Source organism: Phlebotomus papatasi, chromosome 2, assembly GCF_024763615.1.
Source record: "Phlebotomus papatasi isolate M1 chromosome 2, Ppap_2.1, whole genome shotgun sequence".
Taxonomy (NCBI): Eukaryota; Metazoa; Arthropoda; class Insecta; order Diptera; family Psychodidae; genus Phlebotomus; species Phlebotomus papatasi.
In genome coordinates, this window is record NC_077223.1 from 42,749,393 (window position 1) to 42,777,204 (window position 27,812).

The 27,812-nt window shown below is 33.7% G+C and overlaps 2 protein-coding genes across 2 annotated transcripts in view; one reads left to right on the top strand and one right to left on the bottom strand.

Moving 5' to 3' along the window:
• LOC129801172 (protein commissureless 2 homolog) lies at window positions 1-27,470 on the top strand. Its single transcript, XM_055845953.1, has 2 exons — window positions 1-1,210; window positions 26,643-27,470. Exons 1-2 carry the CDS (start codon window positions 883-885, stop codon window positions 27,146-27,148), a joined length of 834 nt encoding a protein of 277 aa, XP_055701928.1. The 5' UTR covers window positions 1-882; the 3' UTR covers window positions 27,149-27,470.
• The window catches only part of LOC129801176 (40S ribosomal protein S12), a 422,333-nt gene that overhangs the window by 131,479 nt on the left and 263,042 nt on the right, over window positions 1-27,812 (bottom strand). The gene's annotated exons all lie outside the window — the stretch shown is intronic.

A 27,812-nucleotide genomic window follows, 5' to 3' on the forward strand; every position in this document is an offset into this window, starting at 1 on the left:
CGTGCTGAACGAATTCTCAAACACACTCTTGAAGAGGAATCCTGCCGAAGAAGCTCAAGTGAATCACCCCTTGGGTTTGAGCTCACGTCTCTGAGTTGCTTCACTTCATTCAGTCTCGAGACACCGGACCGACCACAAGGTGTTGGAGCTCACAGTCTGTAGTCGGTTTTCTTTTGTACTTGAAGGTTTCTCATTGTGCTTTTTACACATTTTATACTTAATTGCTCTTCAGTGATGATTATTGCCTTGTGGAGATTGCGTCACTGGTTTTGGGTGTGAAGAATTTTTTTCTTTTAATTTAATTTTCCAAAAAGAGAAAAAAACAATTATACGTGTGTCCCAGGTGTGCCAGTGAGGAAGGCACATTTTAAAACAATTCAACGATTTTTGTTCAGAGCGAATCTAAAATTGAAGGTCAACCTGTATGTGTGTGGATTATTCGATGGATACCAAGTGTGACGATCCAGGTGAAAAACGCGCCAAAAGACAGCACCTGTGACAACGGAGACTTCCTACTTGAACCTCATAAATTTTTATCTTGCACAGAGAAGTGTTGAAACAATTACTCAGTGTAGTGCTATAGTGTTTGATGGATTTTTTTCCTGGTTTGCTGAAGTGTTTGGTTTTAAGCCCTGCAACCTATAAAAATATCTCTTCTAAAGAACTAATATCGAATCGAAGTGTTATCAAGTCGAGAGCTTTTGAACTTGCGAGTGTTTCCAATTCGAATTTATTTTGGTTCTTATCACTAATTTCCTGCTGATAGGAAGAAAAGAGTGCCAAATTGTTTGTGGAAAACCCTTCAAAGTGTCTTCTTAAGCTTTTTTTTTTGTCTGAAGAAAAAAAAGGGGATGAACTGAAGGTGTTGCCTGACCAAAGAAGATGCTGGACAATTTTGAAAGCAAAATCACTTTTGAAATCCCAACTAATTTGGACTTTCAAACCCTAGCTATGTCCAATAACTACACAGTCCTCCTCACCGGAGTCGGTGAGATGGACCTCAGCTCGACATTGGGTGACACATCCACTAGTATCAGTGGGACTCGAGGTGGATTGGCCAGAGATGGCCTCCTAACTGGAGATGCTGAGTATGATCGATTTATCGGAGACGTTTGGGTGGGAATTCTGCTCACTCTCATGATTGTCTCCTCAATCTTCTGCATGTGTGCCTGTTTCCTGTATCATAAATTTCTCCAGTGGAAAACAAGCCGTAAGTCCCCTTTAACTAAAGCTCCTATAAAAAAAATTTCAAGTGGTTTTGTTGCGCATTTTTCCGGTAAAAACACTCTCAAAGATTACACTGATAAATTGTTCAGCAATTGATTGTGAAGTAAAACGGTTCCCATAGAGAATTTTTCTCTATAATATTGATCTTGAAATCAAATTGATTTATTCACTGGGTGACTTTAAATTTTTATTTACCATGACCCTCATTTCTCGTGCAATTGATAGAGAGAGAGATCCCCTTCACCAAGCTGCACTCCGTCAGTAAATAAAGTAATTAATTTTTGTATCTTTGCCTTTCTTCAGGGCTTCTTCTTCAGATTTTGAAAATGAGATTTTGAGGGGATGATTGATTCAAAATGACACGTTGTTAATTCCATGCGGGTTTGATTAATGGTCAAAATAGCACATAGAATTCGATAAAAAAAATATTCAAAGATTCTAACACGCAAAAGGTCACCGCTATCAAGATCAAACAATAACACTGATAATATCTTCAGAGGAAGGCAATAAACCGAATTGTATCACACTATAAAATTTATTGATACGTACCTTCTGATAGAATTGATTCACTTTGAAACTTTGTGGTTTTATTGGAGCTGTGGAATAATGGATAATATTTATAACAAGCAATCACGATGAATAATACAAGATTTAATAAATTGGTAATATAGGCCATTATTGCTATTTTTAAATATTATGAATTACCACCTTGACATTCATCAATCATTTTCTATAGCACCGTATCGTATCATATCTCATTGGAAATCTATTGGTTTCTATTCCTTGTCCATGATTACGATTAGACAGCAGGTGTTTAAATTTTCACAGAAATGTATATTGCATTAATTAAGGTATGCAGCTCTTTATGTGTCTTTTACAGTCAATTAGCAGAAAATCAGAGAAAGAAATATGTAAAACAATCATACAATGGTATTTTAATATTTTATTTGAGTTTTCATCCGTCTGTTCATGCTCAATTAGGATGAAGTTTAAATATTCTCTACGTATGATTTTGAATTTTAATTCTATATTTACAAGCAACAAAAAAATATATAATACTTATTATTTATTAAAATCAGAAATTTATTTTAAAATATCTACAAATAGGGAAGACTAGAGCAAAAGGTCCTCATGAAACGCCTTAAATGTTGAAAGTTCTTAAAGGGTTCCTGCAAAAAATACAGAAGATATATTGATAGTTCAAGTCTTGTAAGCCTAAACTTTCTATTCACGAATTATCAATAATAACCATACTGGTTTACCAAAATTTGTGCAGTAATGATTGTTTCCGTAATCCGTTGTCCGGTTATGAATTTTCCGAAGAGTTTTCCTTCTAGAAATTCTTTTATCAAAAATAACCTTCAGGGATAAAAAAAAATAACAGAAGACATGGGGTAAAAAGTAACAAAATTAACACTGATATATCCTAAGCCCATTGTTATCTATATCGAATTAGAATATCTTTGTAGGAAATTTATTCTTTGTCTTCCACTATTTTTCTCTATTTTAATAAAAAATGTGGTTTTTAAATCATTTTTCAAAAGTCGTGTTTTCCCTGAGTTTTCTTTTGCTTATTCTTAATCAACAAAGTAAAACAGCTTTTAGAAAATTGATCTTCCGTAAAGTTGTAAAGAATGAAATTTTCTATTAACGTAATGTCATCTGGACTTCATGTCTGTTATTATTGATAATCTAAAAAAAACATTTTTTTAAAACGGCTCGTACGGCACATTTCCCTTTAAGATAAACAAGAATGGTATTCAGGAAATTTATAGAGCAATAAATTTCTTATCAAGACTGTTTTGCTTTGTGACTTTTTGCCCCAGTCTCTTATAATAAAAAAAAGCAGCAATATCACATTGTCTACAAAAATCAAATTTGGTCAAAAATACTAAATTTTGGTCAGTGTTTGAATATTTTAAAAAATCCTACTTGTAAATCTGATATTTTTTTTCTTATAGGGGGAAGTGGGGCACCTTTGAAATGGGGTACCTTTGAAATACGTTTTTTTCTCGCTTATTTTTAGTTTGATCTCGATTCCATTATAATTTTATAATAAAATGACTTTACCTACACAACTGGTGATAATTTGATGATCCTAGTTCTTAGATTTTAAAATCTACGAGCACTTTTCCAAAAACAGTATGAAAGTGTAATTCTGCTCCCGAAGTTTTTGTTAATTTTCTTCACTTTAACAATCACTACCCAAAAAAGCACTGTTACAGAGGATAAAGGGTTAACGTGCATAAAAGATTATTGCAAAAAATTGGATCAAACTAAGATTGTTTTTTTATAAATTAGAAATATTATCAGGAATATCTCTTGGGGCACCTTTAAAAGTCAAAATGGGGTTCTTTTGAAACACCGCTGGCAAGACTATTTTCAAGTGACATTTTCTCAGTGTATGCAGAGTTCAAACTAACACAAAACTACTCAATTAAAATCAAAATAAATGTCTAGTGCTGAGTTGAATTCCTTTTATTTTTCCAATAAGATTTCTTATATTTTCAGTCAACAAACTCAGACTTTTGTTTTTCACTCCCGCTATCATCATCATGGTCCTTATTCTTCAGCTTAGAGCGCCTAGTTCCGCTACCATCATTTCCTTCTTGTGCTTAAGCTCCATAACTCAGGACCAATTCCCTCACATTTTCTTCAGTTTCATCAATTTGTCTCTCGGACATTTCTGACCTTCAGCGTTTATTGGATTTGACTTTTTGGTAGCTTCTTAGTATTCCCACTGACATCTTTCCCATCCCTCCTCAATGAGATCTTTGTATTCTTGATGATTTTCACACTTGAAATACCTTACAAGATCGTCGAGGAAGCCTTCCGGAAGCGCTTCCTCCTTGCTCGCAGGTTTCACTTCCATTTCTTCTTCGCTTGTTAGGATCAGCAAACATCACATATGACGGAATTCTTTGTAAACATTTTACCGCACTGCACAAATTTTTCCGGCTATTTCTCGAAATGCGAAAAACTCAAAGCACAAGTAAATGTTGTTTACATTTTTTTCTGTTGAGAGCATATCAGCTGACAGCTGCCATTAGTGTTACCATACGTGATGCACACCGAAAAATGATTTTCACCTGCATTATTTTATGCACGGAACATGATCTCAAAAAGTCCTTTAAAAAATTATTTAACAACTTCTTTCACTTTTTAAACTCGACTTATTATGTTCTTTACACTATGTTCTATCCGTTAGGCTGCGTAAAATTGATTTTATTATAAAACAATGGGTAAAAAAGTCGATTTCAAACTTACCCCGAATCATTTCAAAGTTACCCCACAAGGGGCACCTTTGAAAAAAATGTCATGTTCTTTTAATTTGCCATTTTTGGAAATATCAGAAGTTTTTACGCCTAAAAGTTAAATATGTTGTGAATCACAATTAGCAAGAGATTTTATTTGTGATATAATTGATTTCTTAAATTATACCTATAACACAGGAAAAAACTGCAAATTGGGAACTTCATTCTCATTTTAAAGGTGCCCCACTTCCCCCTACCATGTTACTATAGTTACTAATATTTCACTGCATTTAAAATTGTAATTTTTTTCTGAACAAATTGTCTTTTTACTGATCAAAAAAGCAACACCCTTTCCTTATTTATTTTTTTAGGGTCGTACAATTTAAATCAGATACTCCAGTATACAAAAAGTCAATTGTAAATATTTTAAGGAACCAGTTTATAGTCAACATTTGCCTGGTTTAAATTTAATAATCCGTGTTAAATCCTCCTAATCCGATAAATAAACTACAGAAAGAAGATTGACATTTCTCGTGTTAATTTAAAAAGTAACCATGTCGTGTCCTTTTAACGTCTGCGTGTCGTTTACCTTTCCCGTAACTTGATATGCTAAATTTGTTGAAACTCAACCATCATCTCTTATGTTAGTCTGAGGGATGCTCAAACAGAGTCCCTTATTGACACGTTTGGGAAAATCCATAGTGTCTCATCAAACTCATCATATCTTGATTGATCGCCAGAAGCAAACACGGTCGCAAAGGGGCCCGCATGGGAAAATGTGGGGAAAGTGTCGAAAAGAAGTGATAAGATAGAGACTTAAGACTTATAAATAGGAGATGGAGATTACACATTATTGAGTTCATGCTTGATATTCCTCAAAGTGTGATAAAATATTAATTCACTAGCTTAAAAGCTGGATGGGTTTTTACTTATGAGAGAATCGTTATCATTTCGTGAAATTATTCAGGGTTAATTTAATGTTGAAAATGCGCACAAATGGTTCGAGATGGATTTATATACAAGAGTGGCCTTACCCAAATAGCAATTTGGAGTAAGATTACCGTTGGATGTATGTATTCTGGATTCCAAAAACGGGTCCTATGATGGTCGTCAGAGAGTCGAATGACGGAAAGTGGGGAATAATATGACGGTAATTACGGAAGTCATTTGGCGTCATAATAACTCTGAGATTACCCGCCTACGACTAAAATATGACGCCGTCTTCCAATGTACTAATAAAAATTCTTCTCCTCACTGGATATATTTGAGGGGAAATTTCACTTGTCAAATGGCAAATAGAACTATTCAGAGCTGTGAATTCGCAAAGTAATTGATATTTTCGCGTGTTTTCTCAACAATATAGTAGTGTACATTGGGAGGAAAAGCTCCTTCAGTAGAGATGTGTGTTGTGATTCGAAAAAGTACAGTGCCGACAGAAGTTAAGTGAAAATTAGGCAATTTTTTGCATGATAAACACACAAACATTTTTTTTGCAAAATGAAATTTTGTGATTTAGGAGTTTGCTCCAGTCTCTGGAGAGTCCTGTGATTAAAATTTTGTGTCGAAAAGACCTATTTAGTGAAAATTTTAAAAGATTTTTTTGTGTTGTTGCCATTCAATGGGAAAATTTTCGACATGTCGGATGGCTCATTCAGCAATAGGAACGGCAAAAATCTTCGCAAATGCGAGTAGTGAATTAGGGAAAAATTAGAGAAATTTACATAGAACGTAGTAGAAAACGGTGGAAAATGTGAAGAATTGTTGAGAAAATATCGTCTACAGTGGTAATGCAATACAAAGTTGTGAAGTGCACTAAACGTTTTCATTCAAAATGTGTATGTCAATTTCGTACCTATGCGTTAGAGAAGGACGCCAAATGCATTGTTTTTGGCGCGTCATATTTTGTACGGAAAAATACCGTCATTTGGAGTCGCTTTTGTTACTGCATGGTAGAGTAAATTTTAGAACCGTAAAATAACGATAATATTACTAATTCAATCTTGAGTAATGCTGTGACCAAAATTCGACGCGAATACGACTAATTTTTAAGATTCCAATTAGGAGTAATTTTTTTGACCATTTATTAACCAGTCATTTTTGAGTCAGAGTAATTTTTTGCGGATTGGGTAAGCTATAGTGACAAATCCTTTCGGCAAATACCATTTCACTCTCAGTGGCACAAATAACAATATCAGTTTGTACCATTCATGGTCCACAATGGACTCCGATGGATTCATCACGAATGGCAAATATTTATTTGGGATCAATCCGTGACAGATGCTCTGAAGTCAGTGCGAAAGTGCAGAGAATTTGCCAAAAGGTATATATACCTTTTTGTATGCATTTACGGTTCAAGATCGAATTTCGCATCATTCGCCTTGATGAGTCTCTTCACTGTCTGGAGCCAGATTGATGCGAATAAAAGGCAGACTATAAGCAAGAAGATACTTGTTAAAATTCAAAGAATTATTACAGAGGAATAACCACTGCATCAGACTCTTCATCTTCCTCAAAGTATCTTCCGTAAACTGCTAGCCTTGACGCATTTTACTGGCGCTAGATCTTAATTAAAAATCACTGCTATAGATATTGAATAAGATTTAGGACGTGAGATAAAATTCTGTCTGATCTCTTCTGTTCATATTATTAGTAGGGTGAAAGGAACAACTATTGACACTTTAAGAAGTCGTGTCAGGACTTATTGACACCCTACTCTGTACCATTTTGGAATACGAAATTTGAACACCTATCCTTATCAGAAAACGTAGACTAAGGAGAAACGTCATATTGTAGCAGTAAAATTTCCCGCCTAATAGCAATAAATGCTCTGCTAAGGCAAACCGAATATTCGAGACGCAATGAGCCTAAAAAGAAGTAGATTTTGATTCTCCAATAGTGTCTTGGATAAAAGGTAAATGTAACTCTATTTGCACAAAAAGTCGTTGAAATTCGAGGAATTCAAATTCAATTTCGAATTTTCATACTAAATTTTCGAACAAGGTGGGAAAAATTTATCAAATATCACACTAAAAAGCTGGCAAAAGAGTTACTATAAATGATTATGGAGTGATTCGAAGCAAGAACAGTAAACGTCGTTGTTCTGTTTTTTCCTCACAAGAATACGAAGACCGACACATTTTGACACTTGAGCACTTCGAAATTCGAACAGGATCTAACTTCCGCCTCTTTGCGAAAGCATTAAGAAGTAAAAAGTCTCTTTTTTGGATCTTCAAATAGATTTTCGAATTTTTCAAGATCTACTTCTGTACGGAAAGAATGTCTCCTTTCTAGGCCAGGGCCTCTTGTGATGGAGAAGACGACTGTGTTAGAATTAGTCGATAGTACGATCTCAGTGAGTACGGACGTGAGTTCTTGTGAGTCGTGAAAGTTTTAGGACGTGAAAGTGTTTGCGGAAGCTCGCAACAGTCTGGAGCCCACACCAGTCGATGCATAAGTAGACCACTCCCAATTATTATAGATATTAGAACACACAGAAAAATGGAAAATTTTTAAACAGAAACACCCAGGAATTTAATTTCAAATCCCATCGAATGAATGCCAATGCCCTAATTCTAAATCCTTGATCATTTGGTTTTAGTTGCAATTTGCAAATCTGTAGACATTTTTCATTTACCAGCTAATGCTGAACTTAAGTTCCCGATCTCTTAACTTGAAAGAGCTAGGGATTCTAGCTTATTTCTTTCGCTCAGAGCTTCTAAACTTAAACACCTCGGGGATTCACGTCCAATTTAAGTTCCCAGGATCTTATATATTCTTAAATTTAGAGTCAAAATTTTTCTGTATGAATGGATTGTTGATTTGTCCCTTACAATATTATTTACATTTTATTAGATACTTTTTTAAATAAATTTCAAGATTTTGACAGAAGTGTCAATAGGGGTTCCCTGTCGAAGAGGTGTTCCTTCGACCCTACCTGTCATTATTCTGATCTGTTCAAGGATTTAGCAAATCTAGTCGACGCGACCAAAACTAAAATAAATTAGTTTTTCCAATTTTAGTTAGAAAATTATAAGTCAAAGTTAATTAAATATGTTAATTATCTTTTTAAAAAAAGGTTTAGGGGAGTGCCTGTGTGTTTGAGATGGGGTGGATTATTTTTTGATTATTTAAACAAATGTGACAAAAACACTAATCGAGTTATTTTAATACAGTCTATACTGGAGAGTATACCAAGTGCTATACAAAATTTCAAGATAATTTTCTAAATTTTGGAAATTATTACTTAAAGTCAAAATATGAAAAAGTGTCTCAAACATCCCGGCTCTCCCGTATTATTGGTATAACAACTCTATCAATCTTTTTTTTTTATATATGAATAAATTTAATAAGTTTAATTCAAACAAATGCGATAAAATTTAGCAATTTGGAGTGGAAGACATAAAAATCACATCAATAATAAACTTACATGTTTTACCATTATTTCTGTTGCCCTCCAACTCAAACTAAACGCAGAGTCACTCGCGAGGAGGATAAACAGCAGCCGCCACATAAATAATTCCCACAATAGAAGGTTCGGAATGAAGTTTCTAAGGAGAACCCAATGATTAGGGGAAAACCTAAAATGTTAAATAAAAATAATTAGTGACTTTTCCAATTTGTGGTTAAATTTATGATAGAGAGAGGCAAGTGGCTTTTGCCACTTGCCACAATATGGTTTCAATGGAACACAGTGTAAATAAACTAAATGTTTGCTTCATCTTTGTCAATTATTTAATACATTTAATACAAGTTTATCCCTTGTGAGAGTTCATATCTCTACTAAATTATATCAACTTCAAATAATTAAATTTTCAATTGAACAATCATTAAATAGATAAAGTTATCAAACTGTAATTTTCCAAAAAAAAAAAAATATGTTAAAAAATTTCCAGTGGTTAGAAATTCTTTAGTAATTACCTAACAATTATTAAGAAATCGACGACTTAGAATATAAGTCGAACAACTCGATTTAAAAAAAATCGTTTAATTCGCTTTTTTGATATAGTTCTTTATACCCTGTAACTTCCCTGTGAATATTATACTTGAAAGATAGGGGAGACTGGGACAAAAAGTCACAAATCGAAAATTTTAAAATTCAATATCTTTTATGATAAATAAGATAGCGGCTTAAAATTTTTTCTATAGATAGCCGCCATAAGTCTTCTTCAATGTCGTAAGTTTGTTAGAATTTGAACAAGGAATTTAGAAAATAAAAATATCGAAATTGTTAGCCCTATTTTTGAAATATTTTCCGTGCAGAAGATATCAATTATTAGCTACTTATACTAAATTTAATGCACTGGTGAATATTTCCCAAATTATCTGGCTATTCTTTGAATACGAATCCGCTATCTATTTTAGAATTTTACAAAGATTCTTTTTTCCAGAAATCCTTTTATTAAAAATGGCCACTTGGGGTAAAAAGTAACAAAAGGTACAGAGCAAAAAGTAACAAAAACCGAAACAATTTTTGATGTCCCACGGTGAAAAGAAACGTCAATGCTATGTGTCGCCGCTTGTTATTTGCATTGGTCAAGCGATTTGCAGTCTTTTGTGTGTTTTTTGTAAAATAGCTTAAAATGCACTTTTCTCGCTCAGATAGAGGAAACTGTGTTTTACAAAGGTGTAGAAAAATAAATTTCCTATGAAAATATGTAATCTAGGTATTTTACTTAAATTTACCGAATCCCGTAATAAAGCGAATTAAAATGTGATAGTATCTTATGCCTGATACTATTTGCCCCAGCATTTTTGAGAATTATCACAAAATTACCTTTTAGAAAACGGCTCGATAAATAAATTTCCTTACAAAATAGAGGAAAATGGCTTTCACAGAGTTATAGAGCGGTAAATTTCCTATAAAACTGTGCTAATTAGAAATTTTGGAGGTGCTCGGGTAGCTTGTAAAAAAATAAAATATCCGTTTTGTGACTTTTTGCCCCAGTCTCCCCTAATTATTTTCAAAGTTACACTGGTAAAAATAAAAGGATCAAATCTGACCAAGTTTGATCCTTTTTCAAATGATGAATCAAATTAAGATGTTCTATTATGATAAATGTGCATTCAACGTTTAAAATTTGATCCGTATTTTGCAAAAGGATCAAATTTGGATCAATTTGATCCTTTTATTTTTACCAGTGTTATAGAGATTTTAAATCTAAAAAATCCTATACTCTGCATGTAAAATCTCAGTTTCAAATCGCTCTTCTGTAAAATTTTGTTTTCAGGGAGTTATTCGTGTCTTATTCTGAGCGATCGAAATATAAAATATGAAATATTAAGAGAAAAGTTTCCAATTGAAGTCAATAAACTAGACCTTCTCTAAAGAGCGAGAATAACAAGACAAATTGTTAAAAAACAAACCACAGATGGAATTTGATCATTAATGACAGATGGAGCATCATTTTCCTCTTAATTATCACTACCTTCTCCACTTTATTTACTGAAGGAGTTATTTTTGTAATTGATTAAATCCACCCGGTTTATATGACAAGATCATTAAAGAAAATATTATTTGAAGTGTGCGGGAGAAATGGTAGAAAGTGAATGTTTACACAAAAGAAGATTTTTCTGGATGATCTTTCGTGGAATGATCTTTTTTTCTAATCACTCTCTTTCACTTAAAACCAAGTCAAAAACAACCTCAAATTGACCGTGAATTTCTGAATTTTCTCATCCAATAAATACGTCTTTTTCGGGCATATTTGAGCATTATATTGGTGAAATAGATCCCTTCGAAAAACCCAGGTAAAATTGCAACGAGGGCACTGCAGCTGAAGATGAAAGGATCCTCAACAAAAGATCCATTAAAATCATATTGAATTTTGATAATTTCTTACATTCTTCACCCATTTCCATCGCCTGAAGCTGAATGGGAATAAATGGTGAAGGATGTTTGAGGGGCTGTTGAGGGATGAAAATCAAGACAGCACCAAGATCATGATCCCAAGATAAACATACAGAAAAAAAATAAGAGAGGATCGACTGACAGCCATATGGTTTTTGGTATAAATTCTCAATGGCAGAAACATTTTTTTGTTGAAAATTTGAGGAGGGTTTCTTCTTCATTTTATTCCACATAATACTGTTAATGCAAATGCTAAGGAATGATCAGACAATTGAGCAAGATCGTGTAATATCTTCATGAATCTTTTAATTTTTACTGTTTTCTTCATTTAAAAATAAATACTCTTGACAATTAAATATTATATAATATTTTTGTGACAATTCCAATCTTGCATGAGGCAAAGACTTAGTTAACCTTCGAGAATTCATACTCTGAAAATCTCAACAAAATGATATTCTGTAAGATACTCAATTTCAAACCTAATAAAATTGAAAGGGACAGATAATCCTAACCGGCTTATGTAGGTGAGATTCTTAACGTGAGCTAACTCGGAGTGCATGCAAATTCGATTTGATGCTGAAGTTGGGAGACGCCATTCAGTTATCTTGAATCAAATTCGCGAAATTATACAAGTTTTGTATTTGAACCAAAATGTCAAGGATTTGGATGAACTGACAGAAAAGTGTTATATGGGTGAAATGTAAACCAGAATGTTCTCTATAATTTTGCCGTAGAACTTGAACTCATCGATTACTCAGAAGCCAAGATAAGCGAGGTTTTTTGTTTCTTAACTCGTTTTTTCATCCAGAGTGCCCCAAGTAGTCATTTGTTGAGCTTCAACTATTTCAAAGAATTGTTGTATTTTGTGGGACTTTCCATTTAAACCCCTATTTTAAGTGTCTCGGTGGAGTAGGGGCAGTCAAATTGGCATCTGAGTGATTTCAAAGCGTTATTATGGGAAAAATCATTTTTTTCACACTTAAACGGCAAAATCGGAGTGATAGCGTAGTCTGAGCGGAAAATGATGTATGGATGAAATGTAGAGACAAATGTGCTCTACAATTATGTTGAAGTAATCATCAAAATCGGTTCAGCGACAGTCGAGATAATTGAGGTTATGTGATATTGAAATTGGTTTTTCGACTGTGGCGCCCCTGGTGTTGGTCCCACGAAGTTCAAACATTCTAGAAAGTTGTAGCATTTGGTGAGATCTTTCGTTTAAGCCCTCATTCATCAAAATCGGTTACATAGAACCGGAGATATGATTTTTTGAATTTCGTGAACTTTGACCCCTCATATCTCCGGTTCTATTGAAACCACAGCGCACATACGCACCATTTTGGAAACAACCTAGACTGGACTACAACATACTAAAATTTGATTAACTTGCACAATGCCGTTTTTGAGAAAAATTAGTTTGAATTTCGATGAATTTTGACGCTATCACATCGCCACCTGTGGTGACTTTTTGAACTTCCATCTGAAAGTGCTCATCGAGACGAAACCAAAAAGGTAAAATTTAGGTCGCTATGTTAATTAGAACCGGAGATAGAGGCCGGTCAATGTTCGAACTTTGACCCCTTATAGCTCGGGTCAGGGCTTATGGATCGACTTAAGGTTTTTTTGTTTGATAGGTATAATCAACGGCTACAACATACTAAATTTTCAGCCCGATGCACAATGGAATTTTTGAGTTATTTAACTTTTAATATTTAAAAATTTTCTTTTTAAAAAAAGCGCCCCTAGCGGTGGTTTTATGAACTTGCGATGTTAGAAGAAGAAGTGGCATTTCACAAGAGCTTTCCAAAAAGCCCTCACTTTTTAAATTCTGAAAATTATAACCGGAGTTATGGCCATTTTAAGAAATTTTTTTTGGACCCTTATAGCTCGGGTCAGGGGGGTCGGGGGCCCTTAAGTTTGGTATTGATGGAAAGCTCTAAGGCCCAGCTATAACATACTAAAATTTGAGTCCGCTGAATGCCATAGGGGCGGAGCTATTGAGAAAACAAAAAAAGGGGGGTCTTCAAAATGGCGGAAGGAGGGGTGGGGGGTGGGGGGTCTATGCACCAAGTTGCAATTTTCACCCGATATATAACCTTTGCCGAAAACCGCAAGTCGATATCTTTTTTAGTTTAGGAGCTATTAAGCTCCAAAGAGCGGCCGGCCGGCCGGCCGGCCGGGAACGTAAATTAGCCACATATATATTCGTGATCAGGAAGTGCTGAAACACGTTTTGGCCAAGTTTGAGCTCGATCGGACGACATGAAATTTTGTTAGGATTATAGTAGGTGAGATTGTTAAGAATCTCACCTAATAGGATCATTGTTACAGGGTCACAATGCTATCACATGACAATTTTTTTTAGGTATTCAAGCAGCATTTCATAAAATATATTAAAGGCTACCAATTGAATTTTATTGAGTGCATGCAGAATATCTTGAATGTGTTTTTCTGGTAAAACTTGTCCTCGCAAAAAGGTCAAATTTTGGCAATTTTAACACCGAAACAAGACTGAATTATACTTTCTCTTAATTTTTGTCAATACAAGTAATTTTTTGTATATTGAAAACTGTTCTATTTCTTCATTCATTTTTTTTCTCATTCGATAATACCAAATCAGTAAAATACCGGATGGAGAAAGTTAATTGTGCAATTTATTGTTGCGGCATAATAATATTCCCACATGATCTTTTATGGTCATATTGGTAATCATATTGTAAACTATTAACCTTGAGACACTCCACAAAAGACAAACATGACTTTTTATTTTATTTTATATCTTGAAATAACTGTGATTAATGCTTACGTGCAAGATAATTCGTAATTTAACATTTAACATGTTAGAAAAGCATCTTTGCAATGAATTTTTGTACACATTGTTTTGTACACAAAGCTAAGTGCAAAATTTTCCAGAGATTTTATGCTAAGTGAATTAGAAAATTTGTGATTTGAGGAATGACATCTTAATTTTCTGTGGAAAAAACACAAAACACATCAACACGTGTTAATTCAGTTCAACTATTAGCGGTCAAATTCCAAGTTTTGCTTGCAAAATATACTAATTGAATCATAAAAGAACTATTAAGAATTGTAACTCTTAAATAAAGGATATACAATTAGTACAAAAAAATCAAGATGTTATAGAAAAGAGGTTTTTCGCCATAGAAAACTTACGTGAATCACTAATTTTTGTCATATTAACACTTGATTTGATGGAAATGAGACTTTTCCTTGGTACCCAACATGGGTAATTTGCATTTTACCACTAATAAATGGTTCAAATATATTCGTGGCAAAATTGTAATTTTCCGTCGCATTTTTCAAGCGGGCCTTTATAAGGTGGGAAATTCTGACGAAGTGCTAAGTGAATTCTTCACATTTTACATGTGCGTCCAAGGAAGTGCCTACAAATATTTCTAATACGATATTCACATTCCTTAATTGTGCGGAAATTATTGAAAAATATCATCTTAAGGGGTTATATGGGTGTCTCAGGTCAAAAAATAGGCCTTTTTTCTGATAATAATTTGTTGTGTCGAAAATATTTTAGAAATTCCAACTTTTGGGATATGAAAGAGTAACTTTAGGTTTAGAACAAAATTTAGAAAAAAATTGAAAAATTTTGAAAATTCGACCGTTGGTAGCTGATTTTTTGAACAATTTCTCAAGAAACAGACCTTGAGGTAGGCAGGATTTCTCCCAGTAGGTTCATCTGAAATCAAAAAACCAAATATACTCTGTTAGAGGATTAGTTGGACCCCTAGATGAACGAAAGATTTAAAAAAAAAAAAAACAAAATTTGGATTTTTGGCAAAAGTTTTTGTAAAAAGTATCAATTTTACCCTATTTTTGAACACATTTTGTATTGTAAAAATGGTTCTGATTAAAGAAAGTGCAAATACTTCATTCAAACAGTAGATAATACTTTTCAAAACAAGTAATGTAAAATTTCAGAATGATCAGTTCAGTAGACTCTGAGTAATCTTGACTACCGCATTGTAAAACGGTGTTTTGAGAAAAAAAACAAGTTTAAAGTTTTACAACAATATGCGTGCGCGGGCAGAATGCATAGCTAAAACTGCTCTACCTCCGAGAGTTTTACTCCGATTAACTTGAAATTTTTAGAAAATATTTTTCAAGGGTCCCGGTCAAAATCCCGAATGCCAAAATCTCGAACGGCATAATCCCGAACGCCAAAATCCCGAAATCCAAAATCCCGAATGGGCCAAAATCCCGAAAACCAAAATCCCGAATTCTTAAAAGTGTCATAGCTACTTCCACGATTGCACCTGCGCTTGCTGGAGGCAAACGGAAATCTTCTGTGTCTTGGGAAATTATTCTATATATTGTCCTCCATCTAATTTCATCCCTTTCACGATTTTGAACATTCGGGATTTTGGTTTTCGTGATTTTGAACATTCGGGATTTTGGCCTTTTCGGGATTTTGGCGTTCGGGATTTTGGCTTTAGGGATTTTGGTTTTCGGGATTTTGGCTGCCACCGATTTTTCAAATGTTATACTATAAAATAAAAAAATAAAAAAAAAATTATTTTTGTGACCTGACAGACCCATGTAACCCCTTAACAAATAAAAAGAAAATAAATATAAAAATAAATAAAAATAAAAAAATAAAATGTAATCTCTTAAGTCATTTAAAATATTCAAGATCTATCAACACTGAAGATGAAATTTTTGGGAGACATCCGTAGTATTTGTCACCACAGAAAAATAAAATTGCACAGCAGGAGCTCATCAGAAACTCAAGACACTTCCTGGAAATTACCCAGTTCCAAAATATCACCCATGACGATGAACATGTTAGACATTTCCTCCCAACGGTTACTTTTGGTGAGAACTTGTGGCAATGAAGGAGATTTCCAGTGACTTGCCTTGTCCCCCAAAAAATTGAACAATTGTGCAAGAGGAGGTTAACATCTTGCACAGCTTCAAGTTGGGGAAGGTCGTGGATTTTAAGAGAAACAGAGCAAAAATATATCTTTCAACATTTTTCCTATAAGATCTATTTTTTTTTTCAACATTTGGAAATCAGATCCTTAAATAAATAAATAGAGAAAGGATCAATGTGACGACAGGTTATTTTCCAAAAATTTAAGCACTTTTGCAGTCTCAAGGATTTTTTTTCAGTTTTTCTTACCAGCATTTTCATTTCTGTGGCTGATTTCCAAGAGAAAAGAATAACAATCGCACAATGTGAAGTTAGACTTGTGGGAACTTTATTTGTGTTTAGTTAGAAAATCAACACAGAAGTGCCATTCTCTGCAATTTCCTGCCACATCTTCTGCACAAAATCAACCACTTGTGAATGGATTTATTGAGCTCTGAATCACTCTGTGAGACATCAATTAAAACAGGGACTTGTCCAAACATTTAGAGATTCTGCCCAAACACCCCATCTTGAAGTAATTGTGAGATTCAGAAGGGAATTTATGGGAAATGCTAATGTGAAAGTTCAGGAGGAAGATTTCGGGAAAAATTATGACGATGGGATCTTGTCGGGAAATTTGATCTTCAAAATTGTAATTTTCCTGAATGCGCCACTTAATCCACAGGATCGAGCTCTTTTAGGAACCAAGAAGGAAAGGGAGAGAAAAAAAACCGAAAAGAAATGCTACACCCTAATGGAATGTGAGGTTGCACCCAAATAAGGGGTCCTTGCAATGATGAAGGAGAGATTGAGGGATATGTGAAATGAGTTGGAATATTTATAAATAAATATGATGAAGTGGATCGAAGGGAAGCACAGCGAGGGGTTGAAGATGTTTTTGGGAGAACCACAATAAGGTGGATATTTCCCTCAAGAACGTCATCTGCGGCATATAAGGACTGTGGGAAGAATTCCAGAGTGTGTTCCTTCGGCTGTTTCTCTAATTGATGATTTCCACCAAACGCGACACTTTTGCATTTCTTCAGTTCAGGAGGCTCAAGAAATGTGAGGGATGATGGTGGATATTTCCCTTCTAATCAATCATCCGAATATGTGGTATTTCTTCATGTTAGATGTCCCTTATCCGTTTCTGAATCATACAGAGTTATTCTATTGAACTGTTCTAGACTAAAAGTTGAAAAATACCGAAAACTCAAGAATATTGTTCTGTATATTGTACTGAAAACCGAGGGATTATAATACTGATCTCTCTGTGGATCTCTCTGTGGGAAGGCTTTCCGGCTTCGCATACATTCTGGCTTTGAACACTTCATATTTTTCCTATATTCCTCTAATGGTCTAATTAATCTGACTTATTTTTTTCAAAAAATCATAATGAATTTCCTCAAAACTGAACCAGTTCCAGTCGGTAATAAACCGGTTTATAACCGATAACTAATTTTTATTCGAAATTCAATCGTATTAGTCCTAAGTTATTTTGGGCAATGTTTTGACTTTTGAGTGATTTATAAATCCGTTCCAATCGGTTGTGAACCGGTAATGAACCGATAAGTAACTTTTGTCTGAAAATCAATTTTATTACTCTTAAAATTCTTTTGTGGGATCTTTTGAATGATTTACAAATCAGTTAGATTGGTTGAGAACCTGCAGTAAACGGTAAATGATGCGAAAGTACTTTTAAGGGATAGCATCTAAATCACGAATTCGAGCACTTCGCAAAGCCTGGTTCGCGTTGCCACCGCTTTATTATTATTATTTTGAAGTTTTCATGAGCTGTTATAAATTTGTCATCCTAGAAAATAATCTGAAGGCTCCAAGTCGATATATATCTCTAATCATTTAGCGCCCATATTATAGAACATGAAGAAAATGCGAAATATTGGTTTTATTGCTCTTTTTGTGAAGTTTACAGCTGTCACAATGAAAAGAACTATCAATTTCTTCGTATATATTATATAAAAAAAGTTTAAAAGAATTTCTAGTTAATAACGTTAATTTCATTAGAATTTTCAATAAAAGTAAAAAAAAGAAATCTTTAAAACACCATTTCCTGATCTTAACATCCTGGGTGAACCTCAATATTACTACACGGAGAGTAGTTAGACTTAAGATATTTACTAATAAAAAATATTTCGGAAAGTCATTCCTTAATCTCCAACTTTTGCTCCAACGTACCACTTTTTTTGGAGCCAGAGGGTGTAGAATATATGTGCTAATTAAATAAAACATTCCACTATCGTGTTGAATTTATCAATAATCGAGTACAAACATAAAGTAATACCCCTATTAAAATTTTACATTTTAATTGATTTTTTTCGACTGCAATAGAGTCAACGAATCCAATACTGTCAACAGGCATAGAGAGGAATTCTGTAACGCTCTGACAATGTCATATGACAAATTAGGTTTGAATCTCAGGAGAGCTTTTTCGAAAATGCGATTCTGTAGCCGTGACATTGCCATTTCGGCTCACGTGACATTGTCAGAAATCACATATTTAAGATTTCTTGCAGTTAAAATAACAATAAATGTTGTTAAACAAATCAACCAAGACAGACTGTATTTGCATAATATCACTAAGTAAAGGCATTTCATTAAAAAATCAGTGAATTGCATTTTCGAACTCATATCATATGACAAAAAAAGTTCGATTGGCATTGTCAGGTTTCGAACTCACGCGTGACAATGCCACGAAAATTACAGAATTCCCCTACTGGAAATTATTAGTTGACTCTAACGAGGTCCCACTGTACATTTTAATGTTCTTTTTCGCTTTACGGAAAGTTGTGCAAAGTTCTGCTCAATCAAAATGACGCAAGGAAAGTTTGACATCGCGTCGATTTTGATAATATTTTCCTTCATTCTTTTTCCTGATTTGAATTCTGGGTAACAAATTCTATTCTTAGATAGTTGCACAATATTAATAAATTGTGTTTGAGTGAATTAATGGAATTAATGTAAAGATCTGTGACCCTTAAGATGCTGGTTTTAACAGAGATAATTTTTAAATATTTAGGATCTAATCCCAAAATCAGAATCTTTTCAGTCCAGTATTTTTATTACATTTCTCAAATGGGCTAAATGAGCCAAAATCTATTCTAAAAGGATCAATAATTTTTTTTGTTAGTATTAATCATGTCGAGGCATAAAATTTACACACGTCTAGCCCAATAACGGGCCACGTAAATGGTAAGCGGACTTGCTGACTTTTCGACACTCAAATTTTAGCCTCATGATGGAAGGATCAGTTCTAAATAAATGCCCTAAGTAAACGTGGAGGTTCCTTCTTTGCTCTCATCTTTCTGTTGAACTTTATACAAATAAAAAAGAAATTCACTGGCAATTTCAATAATAAAATTGCAATTCAACTACCACATTCTGTACTTCATACGTTCTCCCCTGTTCAATCAGCACCACATATCAATGGAATTATCAACGCATTATTATTCTTTCAACCCCACTGCCGACGCCCACGTCATCGGCAACGACCCCTAAAATTGCAATCGCACCCACAATCACAGAGAGCTCCCGCCATCGGCAATATTGGTCCTTTCACAAAGAACTCCAGGGAAGTATTTTGTGGGATTTTGGCCCAAGAGTCATATTGAGAGGACACCTGTAAGGAATTGGGGAATCATGTCAAATAATCTCAAGGGATTTCCAAGAAAAACGGTGATTGTGGGAGAAATTGAAATATCTATGGCTATTGAATTGTATTTTGAAAGAGAAATCTTTTGTTAAATGCTTTTGTGACCACGAAGGAACATAGGGGAGACCGGGGTACCTATAGCCAGGGGTAAAAGTAGACAGTGGATTTTTCTCGTTTTTCTTAAAATGTACATCGAGCAAAGTATTTTTTAATGAAAGTAGGAACACATCCCCATATTACCAGAAATATTTATAACTCTGATCCTGTTATACTACAATTTGGAAGCATTTTTATAAAATGGGTATAAAATTGTAGATTTGATGTTACAGTTTTTGGACCAGCATTTGGTTTTCTGAGTTTCTAGTCAAGATTTCATAGTTTTACCTCATTTCTGATTTAATAAACTTAATTAAAAAATATTTTTCACTTGGATAATAATTATCCACTTTTTTATATAAGATGATAAGCACTGAAACAGCCCTCGGGGCAGTTGTAGTCACTCTTCCACGGCGGCCTAAAACTATCAATGATTTTTCACTAATCCATGGATAATTGTTAGATGAAAAAGTACTATTGATATTCCAAGCAATATTGCCATTTGTATGAGGAACTTGAGAAATAGATTTTTTCAGAATGTTTGCTTCATTTTGCCTCAATTACAAAAATGTCATAAAAAAGTTGGCTAAAGCCCTTTTCTTTAGGTTTAAGTAACATGTTTAGAATCAGTGGGCTTCAGTGTATCAAGTGAAACAATATTTGGTATCTCCAGTTTAAAATTTAATCTGGGAAACTAGTGGCAATTAGTACCCCAAAAGTGGCTATTTCTACCCAGGCCGGGGCAAGTGTAACCAATGTGTCATACTTTTTTCATATTCCTCTCCAGAAAAAGGCAAGGATTTTAGAGCTTTGAACTACACTGTTTCATATAGCCAATATCCTAATGCTACTTATGAAACATAAAAATATTAGACAAACCTTATCATTTTTTCACAAGTCACTCGCGAAAAAAAAGCTTCATTTGCTGGCTAATTCTACCCCTGTCTCCCCTAAGTGTTTCATGCAGAGTGTCGATAAATTACTGGTGTGGTCATCAAATGATTAAGAAAACCTTTTGAAAACAGGATGAACAATTGAGTAACATTCTCTCATTGTTATATTCAACTTCAAAATAGAAATTTTAAAATTGAAATAATAAATCAGAGAAATTCTGAAAACTCTGTTATCCAAACTCATACTATAATTAAAATCGAATTATTGTAATTAGATTATTACCAACAAAAAAAATTTAAAAGCTCTTTTTGGAAAAACATTCGTAAAACCTTCTATTTTACTGAGTTCTTCCGATCAGTTTACAACAAGTTTTCAGACGACAATGTTCGTGTTAATTCTTCAAATCTACTTAATCGTACTAGTAAGTTCCACAATATTCAATGGGACGTGTCCAGAAGATCAACAAGAACATATGGAACTCATCGGATTTTATTTCAAAGTTGTTCTGCTTATGCCTGGACAATTGACTCAAAACCACATTTTTCGCAACATATTTGGACACTGTCCGGATTGCTATACAATGTCCGTGATGATCGGTAATGAATCATTTACTGATGTAACGATAAATTTTAAGAGGGATGCTGTGAAATACCCTTTTCTTGAAAGGAGCACTTGTACTGAAATCTACACAATTGATGATCAGATAATTGCTGAAATTCAGGAATCACAGGTTACTTTTTGGAGTATTTTTGCAAACATCTTTAAAGGTCGTCTCCCTCTCCGTTGTACGAATAAACTGAGTTGGAAGTCCAAAATTAATGCAATTACATACAACATAAGTACTGAAACTAATATCATTAAAGAACTATATATTGTTCTTTGGGCTTGTGAAGAACTTCCTGGTGGACAGTATGATTTGGGCATAGTTACAGGATTCAACTCAATATTCACCGAAAATCTCACTGCAATGATGTACGAAAGAAATAGGATACTACAGACATCGCTGAAAGTCTTAAAAACTCTTCCATTTGCTGCTAATTTTACTTTTGAGGATTTTCAAACTGCAAAGTTCCACAGCGGTGTATTGTGTGAACTATGTGAAAAATTTGAGTGCAATTAAGTTTTTTAATTGGTTTATAAAAACTAAAATATAATTTTGGATGAGTAAATTAAAAAGAAAGCGAAATAAAAAAAGTAGGGGAGACTGGGGCAAAAAGTCACAAAACGGATATTTTATTTTTTTACAAGGTACTCGAGCGCTTCAAAAATTTCTAATTAGCGCAGTTTTATAGGAAATTTACCGCTCTACAGCTTTGTGAAAGTAATTTTCCTCTATTTTGTAAGGAAATACGTTTATCGAGCCAATTTCTAAAAAGTAATTTTGTAATTTTCTAAAAAGTAATGACGTTTCTTTTCGTCGTGAGACATCAGAAATTGCTTCGTTTTTTTTGTTACTTTTTGCTCTATACCTTTTGTTACTTTTTACCCCAAGTGGCCATTTTTAATAAAAGGATTTCAGGAAAAAAGAACTTTTGTGAAATTCTAAAATAGATAGCACATTCGTATTCAAAAAATCCAAATTATTTAGAAAATATTCACCAGTGCATCAATTTTGGAAAATAACTAGGTAATAATTGTTATCTTCTGCAATGAAAATATTCCAAAAATAGGGCTAAAAATTTAGATATTTTTTATTTTCCAAATTTCTTGTTCGAATTCTAAGAAACTTACGACATTGAAGAAGGTCTATGGAGGCTATCTATGGAAAAAAATTTGAGCCGCTATCCTTTTTAACTTGGAAGATATTGAATTTTGAATTTTTCGATTTGTGACTTTTTGCCCCAGTCTCCCCTAATGCTTTGAAGAATTTATACTTAAGAATTCTTATTGCAGTATCAAGTGACTTCTGATGAAAATTTCTTATATCAATAAAATTATATTTGCTGATAATTTTCATTTTCATTTTAAAATTTTTTTTTCACACTTCCTTTGCAACTCGATTATACTGATTTTTCATTACTTTGCATCTTTGTGTAAATTTGTCAATTATGACAATGTGAAACTGGTCAAGCGTTAAATTTGCGAAAGCTCAATAACCTTGATCGTCAATGCAGGTGAGAGAAAGATTGGCCACACTATATATCGTCTGCTTGAGAATCAATTTCAAGGCAAGTCCCTTCCTCAAACATGGCAAGAAAATGCGAATTGAACTAATTTCTATAATACACAGACATGTTTCATCATCACGATGCATTTTAGACGGATTTGTTGCAACAATTTGTGCATTCTATAACGTGACTTTGGATTATTGTGCAACAGCGAAAAAGTAGATCAATTGATGTCATTGCCAAGACGTTGAGGAGACTCCACAAGAGGTCACAATTTTTAGTGACCACTCGTGAAAAATGCATTAGCGTGCAGCAGGGAAAGCCAAACACGGCAATTATCTATCAGTGACCCTCAAATCCATATGTTTCACCTAATATCGCACCTGTGCTTTGCCTCAAAGACATCGCACTATATACACACGATCACCTCGAAATTATTATGTTTATATCGATCGCATCCGAAGCTTTTTTTAATCGCTTCCCGCGAGATCGCAACAATTTCTCTTTTAAAATAGAATCACTTCCATTTAAGCAATAATTTCCAGATGAGATTTCCCCAAAACGCAAACAATTGTTAGATTTCTGCCTCAAAAAAAATCTTCTTAATTGTCTTAATTGTCGCCTGAGGCACGAGTGATCATTAAACTTTGTTTTTCCTATTCCACGAAAATTTTAATTAAAAAGCTAAAATTACGCACAAGGTTCTAACTTATTTTCTATACGATATTTCCATCATAATAGTCAAAACATGTTTTTAGCCGTGGTATTTGAACTAAAAAACGGTTTTTTTTTGTTTAATTGTGGATAATTACAAAAACATTGGATCGTTTGGCATGTATTATACTCATTTAGAAAAAAATATAGCCAAAGAGAAAAAACTTTGTGGAATGCTTGAACTCACATTGTTTAACTGGAAAAAGTAAATTCAATTTTAAAATTTAATTGCGATTTTTTAAATATTTGATAAATGTGTTTAACTAAATATGCTCTGTATATATGACTTTAATCATGAAGATGTCTAAGCAATGATGAATGGAGTTTATTGAAATATTTGGATGATACGAATCAAATGTCAGTATAAAAATGGGTTTAGAACGGTTTGAAGAATTGTCTCATATTTTTCAAATCTGGAAAATTTTATGAATTCAAACTTTACATCCCTTTCTTTTTCAAAAATTTTGCATATGTCTATCCCACTCTGTCGTACTCAAAATTGGATTGATCTTAACTGAATTCTTGTGATATTTAAAAGAAGAAAAAGAAGAGTGTTAAAGAATGGAACAGACATATGCAGAACATTTGAGAAAGGGATGTTTTTCATATATATTTATCCTACTCTTTCGCACTCTTCTTCTTCTTTTGAACATCACAATAAATTAAATTTAATCTAGTCGAATTTTGATCCCAAAGAACATGCAAATCTTTTGATTAAAAAATGAGACGCGAATTTCGACTTCATGAAATTTTATTCGGTCAAAAAGTTGTGTCGGAAATATAATGGCTCCAGCACATCATTTAGATCAGAAAAAATCACGAAGTCAAGATTTACAGCCTTTTCTTTCTCAAATATTTTACATATATCTATCTAACTCTCTTACACTCTTCTTTTTTCAACGTCTTATCAAATTCAATTTACTTCAACCAAATTTTGAATGCAAGAGAATAGGATAGACATATCCAAAGAGAAAGAAAGAGATGTGAATTTCGATTTCATGAAATTTTCCTGATCTAAAAGGTGTGTCGGACCCACAAAGAAACAATTTTACAAACAAATCAGCTTAGGATAAAATTTAAAATTTAAAATACAAACCAATTAGGACTACGGAAAACTTTCATAAAACTAGAAGACAGTCAATGAAATAATCTTCAAAATACTCTTAATTGTATAATTAATAAATTATTACAAGATTATTAAATTCAGAGCTTTCAAATTGGTTTATTTAAAATTGTATAATATTAAATTTTACCTTACAGGTTATTTTAGTTATTAAGTTCGGCGATTCTCTTCACAATATTAATTGCGGCTGGTCCGCCTTAAGTGACAATGAAATGAAATATATGACGTTGAAAATAAGTCGAAATATTGGCACTAAAAATGTGTTGCATATGTTACGGCGGTTTCACGACGTCTTTGTGGCTTATTCCTATATCCAATGCGTATGCAATTTTTCTGCATCACTGAATATGGATTTGTACACTTCTTTTTCGCTCCTGACAGTGTCACTCAAGACGACTCCAACTTCTTCCTTTAAGAACGAATGGGACACCGGCATTCCAAAAACAAAAATAATTTTTTCAACTATAAAAAGTGATTTTTCCCTCTAAATCAGAGGCATGCAAAAACCGTTGAAACCGAATAAACGTCAAATGAATCATGTACGTCAATGGTCAAAACGCTACTATAACAAACTTATTTTGACGTTAATTCGGTTTCAACGGTTTTTGCACACCTCTGCTCTAAATAATCAGATAAAATGGTTTTTAATTTGGGTAAGCGGTATCCGAGGTATCCCATTCGTCTTTAAAGGGTAATTGGCTCTTTGATTGTTATTTTAGTTCTGAATTTACATAAATGTACAATTTAAGTGTACTGCTAACACATTTTGTCTAATTTTTTTTTATATTATGGCCTCTACACATTGGGAGCAATTTTTGTCAAAAATTGCTTTTTTGAAGGAAATTCCCCGCAGCGTTGTAGGGGGAAACGTCAAATTTCTGTCAAAAACGCAATTTTTGACAAAAATTGCTCCCAATGTGTAGACGCCTTTACACAAAATGGGTAATAAAAAACACACAACGGTGTAATAAGTTGCTACTGATTACAAAGTTTACTATCACACAAAATTGTATTACACATTTTTAGATTACATATTACTCAAGTACATAGTTGTGTAACTTAACAAAACTAATTGTAATAAAAAAAGAAAATCAACGACAATCTACCAACAACATCATACCATTTTTCTTAATCCGTGACACTTTTCGATGTTAGAGACGATATTTTGTCTAACTCTTTGGTCTGGTTTGATGACTTTGATCTCTCATACCGGCAACAGAGATCCCCCCAAAAAAATAATTTGTACATTTTGCCCTTCTTTTCAAGCAATAAAAAAAAAGATCTTGAAGGGTAGAGCTTCTGAAATAGCTACTTGATGAAACATCTTCTCAAGTGGTTTCCTCCCTTTCCACAATATTCTTTCTAATTCATATTTGTCCTAATTTGTGTGTTTGGGTTTTTTTTAAAATCCTTAAGACAAATGCTACTTGAGGCATCAAGAGACTGAAAATGAATTAATTAATGAAGGAAGTCGACAGCAACTGCTTCATCTGCATTGGAAAATAACAAAATTAAGAAAAAGAACTTCAAAAACAATGTATATATGAGTTTAAGAAAAATACATGAGATTATGGCAAAGTTCTATATACATTTAATAAAAGATTCACGCGGAATTGGCAGACAATATGGTTCATTAGCATAACAATCTTCCTATATCTTTTGAAGTGAATCTCTCTGAAATAAATTATCACAATCTCGCTGAACATTGACTCATTTCAGTTTTTTTTTATTTCTTAAATTTATGACTATCGTAATCTTTTTGTACAATTTACTTATTTTAATTTCACAACAATGTAAACTTAAAAAAAATCCTTATCTTTTCAGTACACCAAAGTCACCAAGGAGCCAATGACAACCTGGAAGCAGGCCTGCATCACTTCGATAGTGATTCATTACCTAGCTATACTCTTGTCTCAGGACTGCCAAGTTACGATGATGCGTTAGAGTCCTTCAGGTATCCTAACACAGCCTCAACGACACGTCCCTCAATCATAAAGCTTTTCGCTTTCGAACCTAATCCCAAGGGGCAGGATTATGGACCTCAGAAAGACAAAGGAGTTATGGAAGAAGCGCCTAGCTACGATGATGCTGTAGGTGGACACCAGATGGCACGAAAAGTGCTACAGTGTCGCGTTCCCAGCTATGAGGAAGCCACCAGGGCGCCTAGATTATGTGTTAACCTGCCTAGATCCTTAATTGCGGGTCGGGAACTCGCACAGCTGCACAAAGTCCCCTCAGCGGGCGATGTGAGCAGTCAGAGTGCAATAAGTAGGTCCCCGATACGCCACAACAGCCTGCCCCGCAACTTTAGTCGTCAGTTGGACCTGTGACTCTCATCTGTGATACCTCAGCAACATAATTCAATATTATAGCAATAGAATAACTGAAAGACTCTGTAACCAAGGAGAACAAGGTTGCACTGAGGAAGATGTTAAAACATATGCTGTGACTTTTACCATGTAGTTTTTGAGATGAGGATGATATTTTACTTAATTTAAGCTATAGATGAATTTTTAGATTAAAATGTGATTTCTCACGTGAAATCCTTAATTGGTGCTCTTCGGAAGGATTGAGAAATATAAGACAGATATTTTTTCTTTGTATAAAGTCAAAAAAAAATAGTCAATAAAGTAATTGTATTTGCAAATTTTATTTGATTGTGCTTGATTCAAATTGACCGTTTGGCTCGCCATCTTGGACGCTGAGTGAAAAATCTCTTCAGACAGGACATTTTCTATGACTTTCGACTTCTAAAAGATTTATTCTGTTGATTTTTTTTACATGATTTTAATCGTTTGTTTTCACTCTATGTGTGTATATACCAGAAGGATTAAAAATTCAAGGAAAATTACCAAATAGCTAGCAAAAAATAAATGACAGAAAAATGGTAAAATTTGGAAAATATCGCGAAACTCTTAATTTTCTACTAAATAACCTGCAATCGAGATTTACGACAAACTATTTCTTGAATGGAGCATCATCAAAAGGTAAGAA

Bases quoted from the DNA above. Each gene is read 5' to 3' on its own strand.
- LOC129801172 (XM_055845953.1), top strand. From the start codon at position 883: ATGCTGGACAATTTTGAAAGCAAAATCACTTTTGAAATCCCAACTAAT. The intron at 1,211-26,642 runs GTAAGTCCCCTT...TTATCTTTTCAG, and splicing joins TCTCCAGTGGAAAACAAGCC to TACACCAAAGTCACCAAGGA.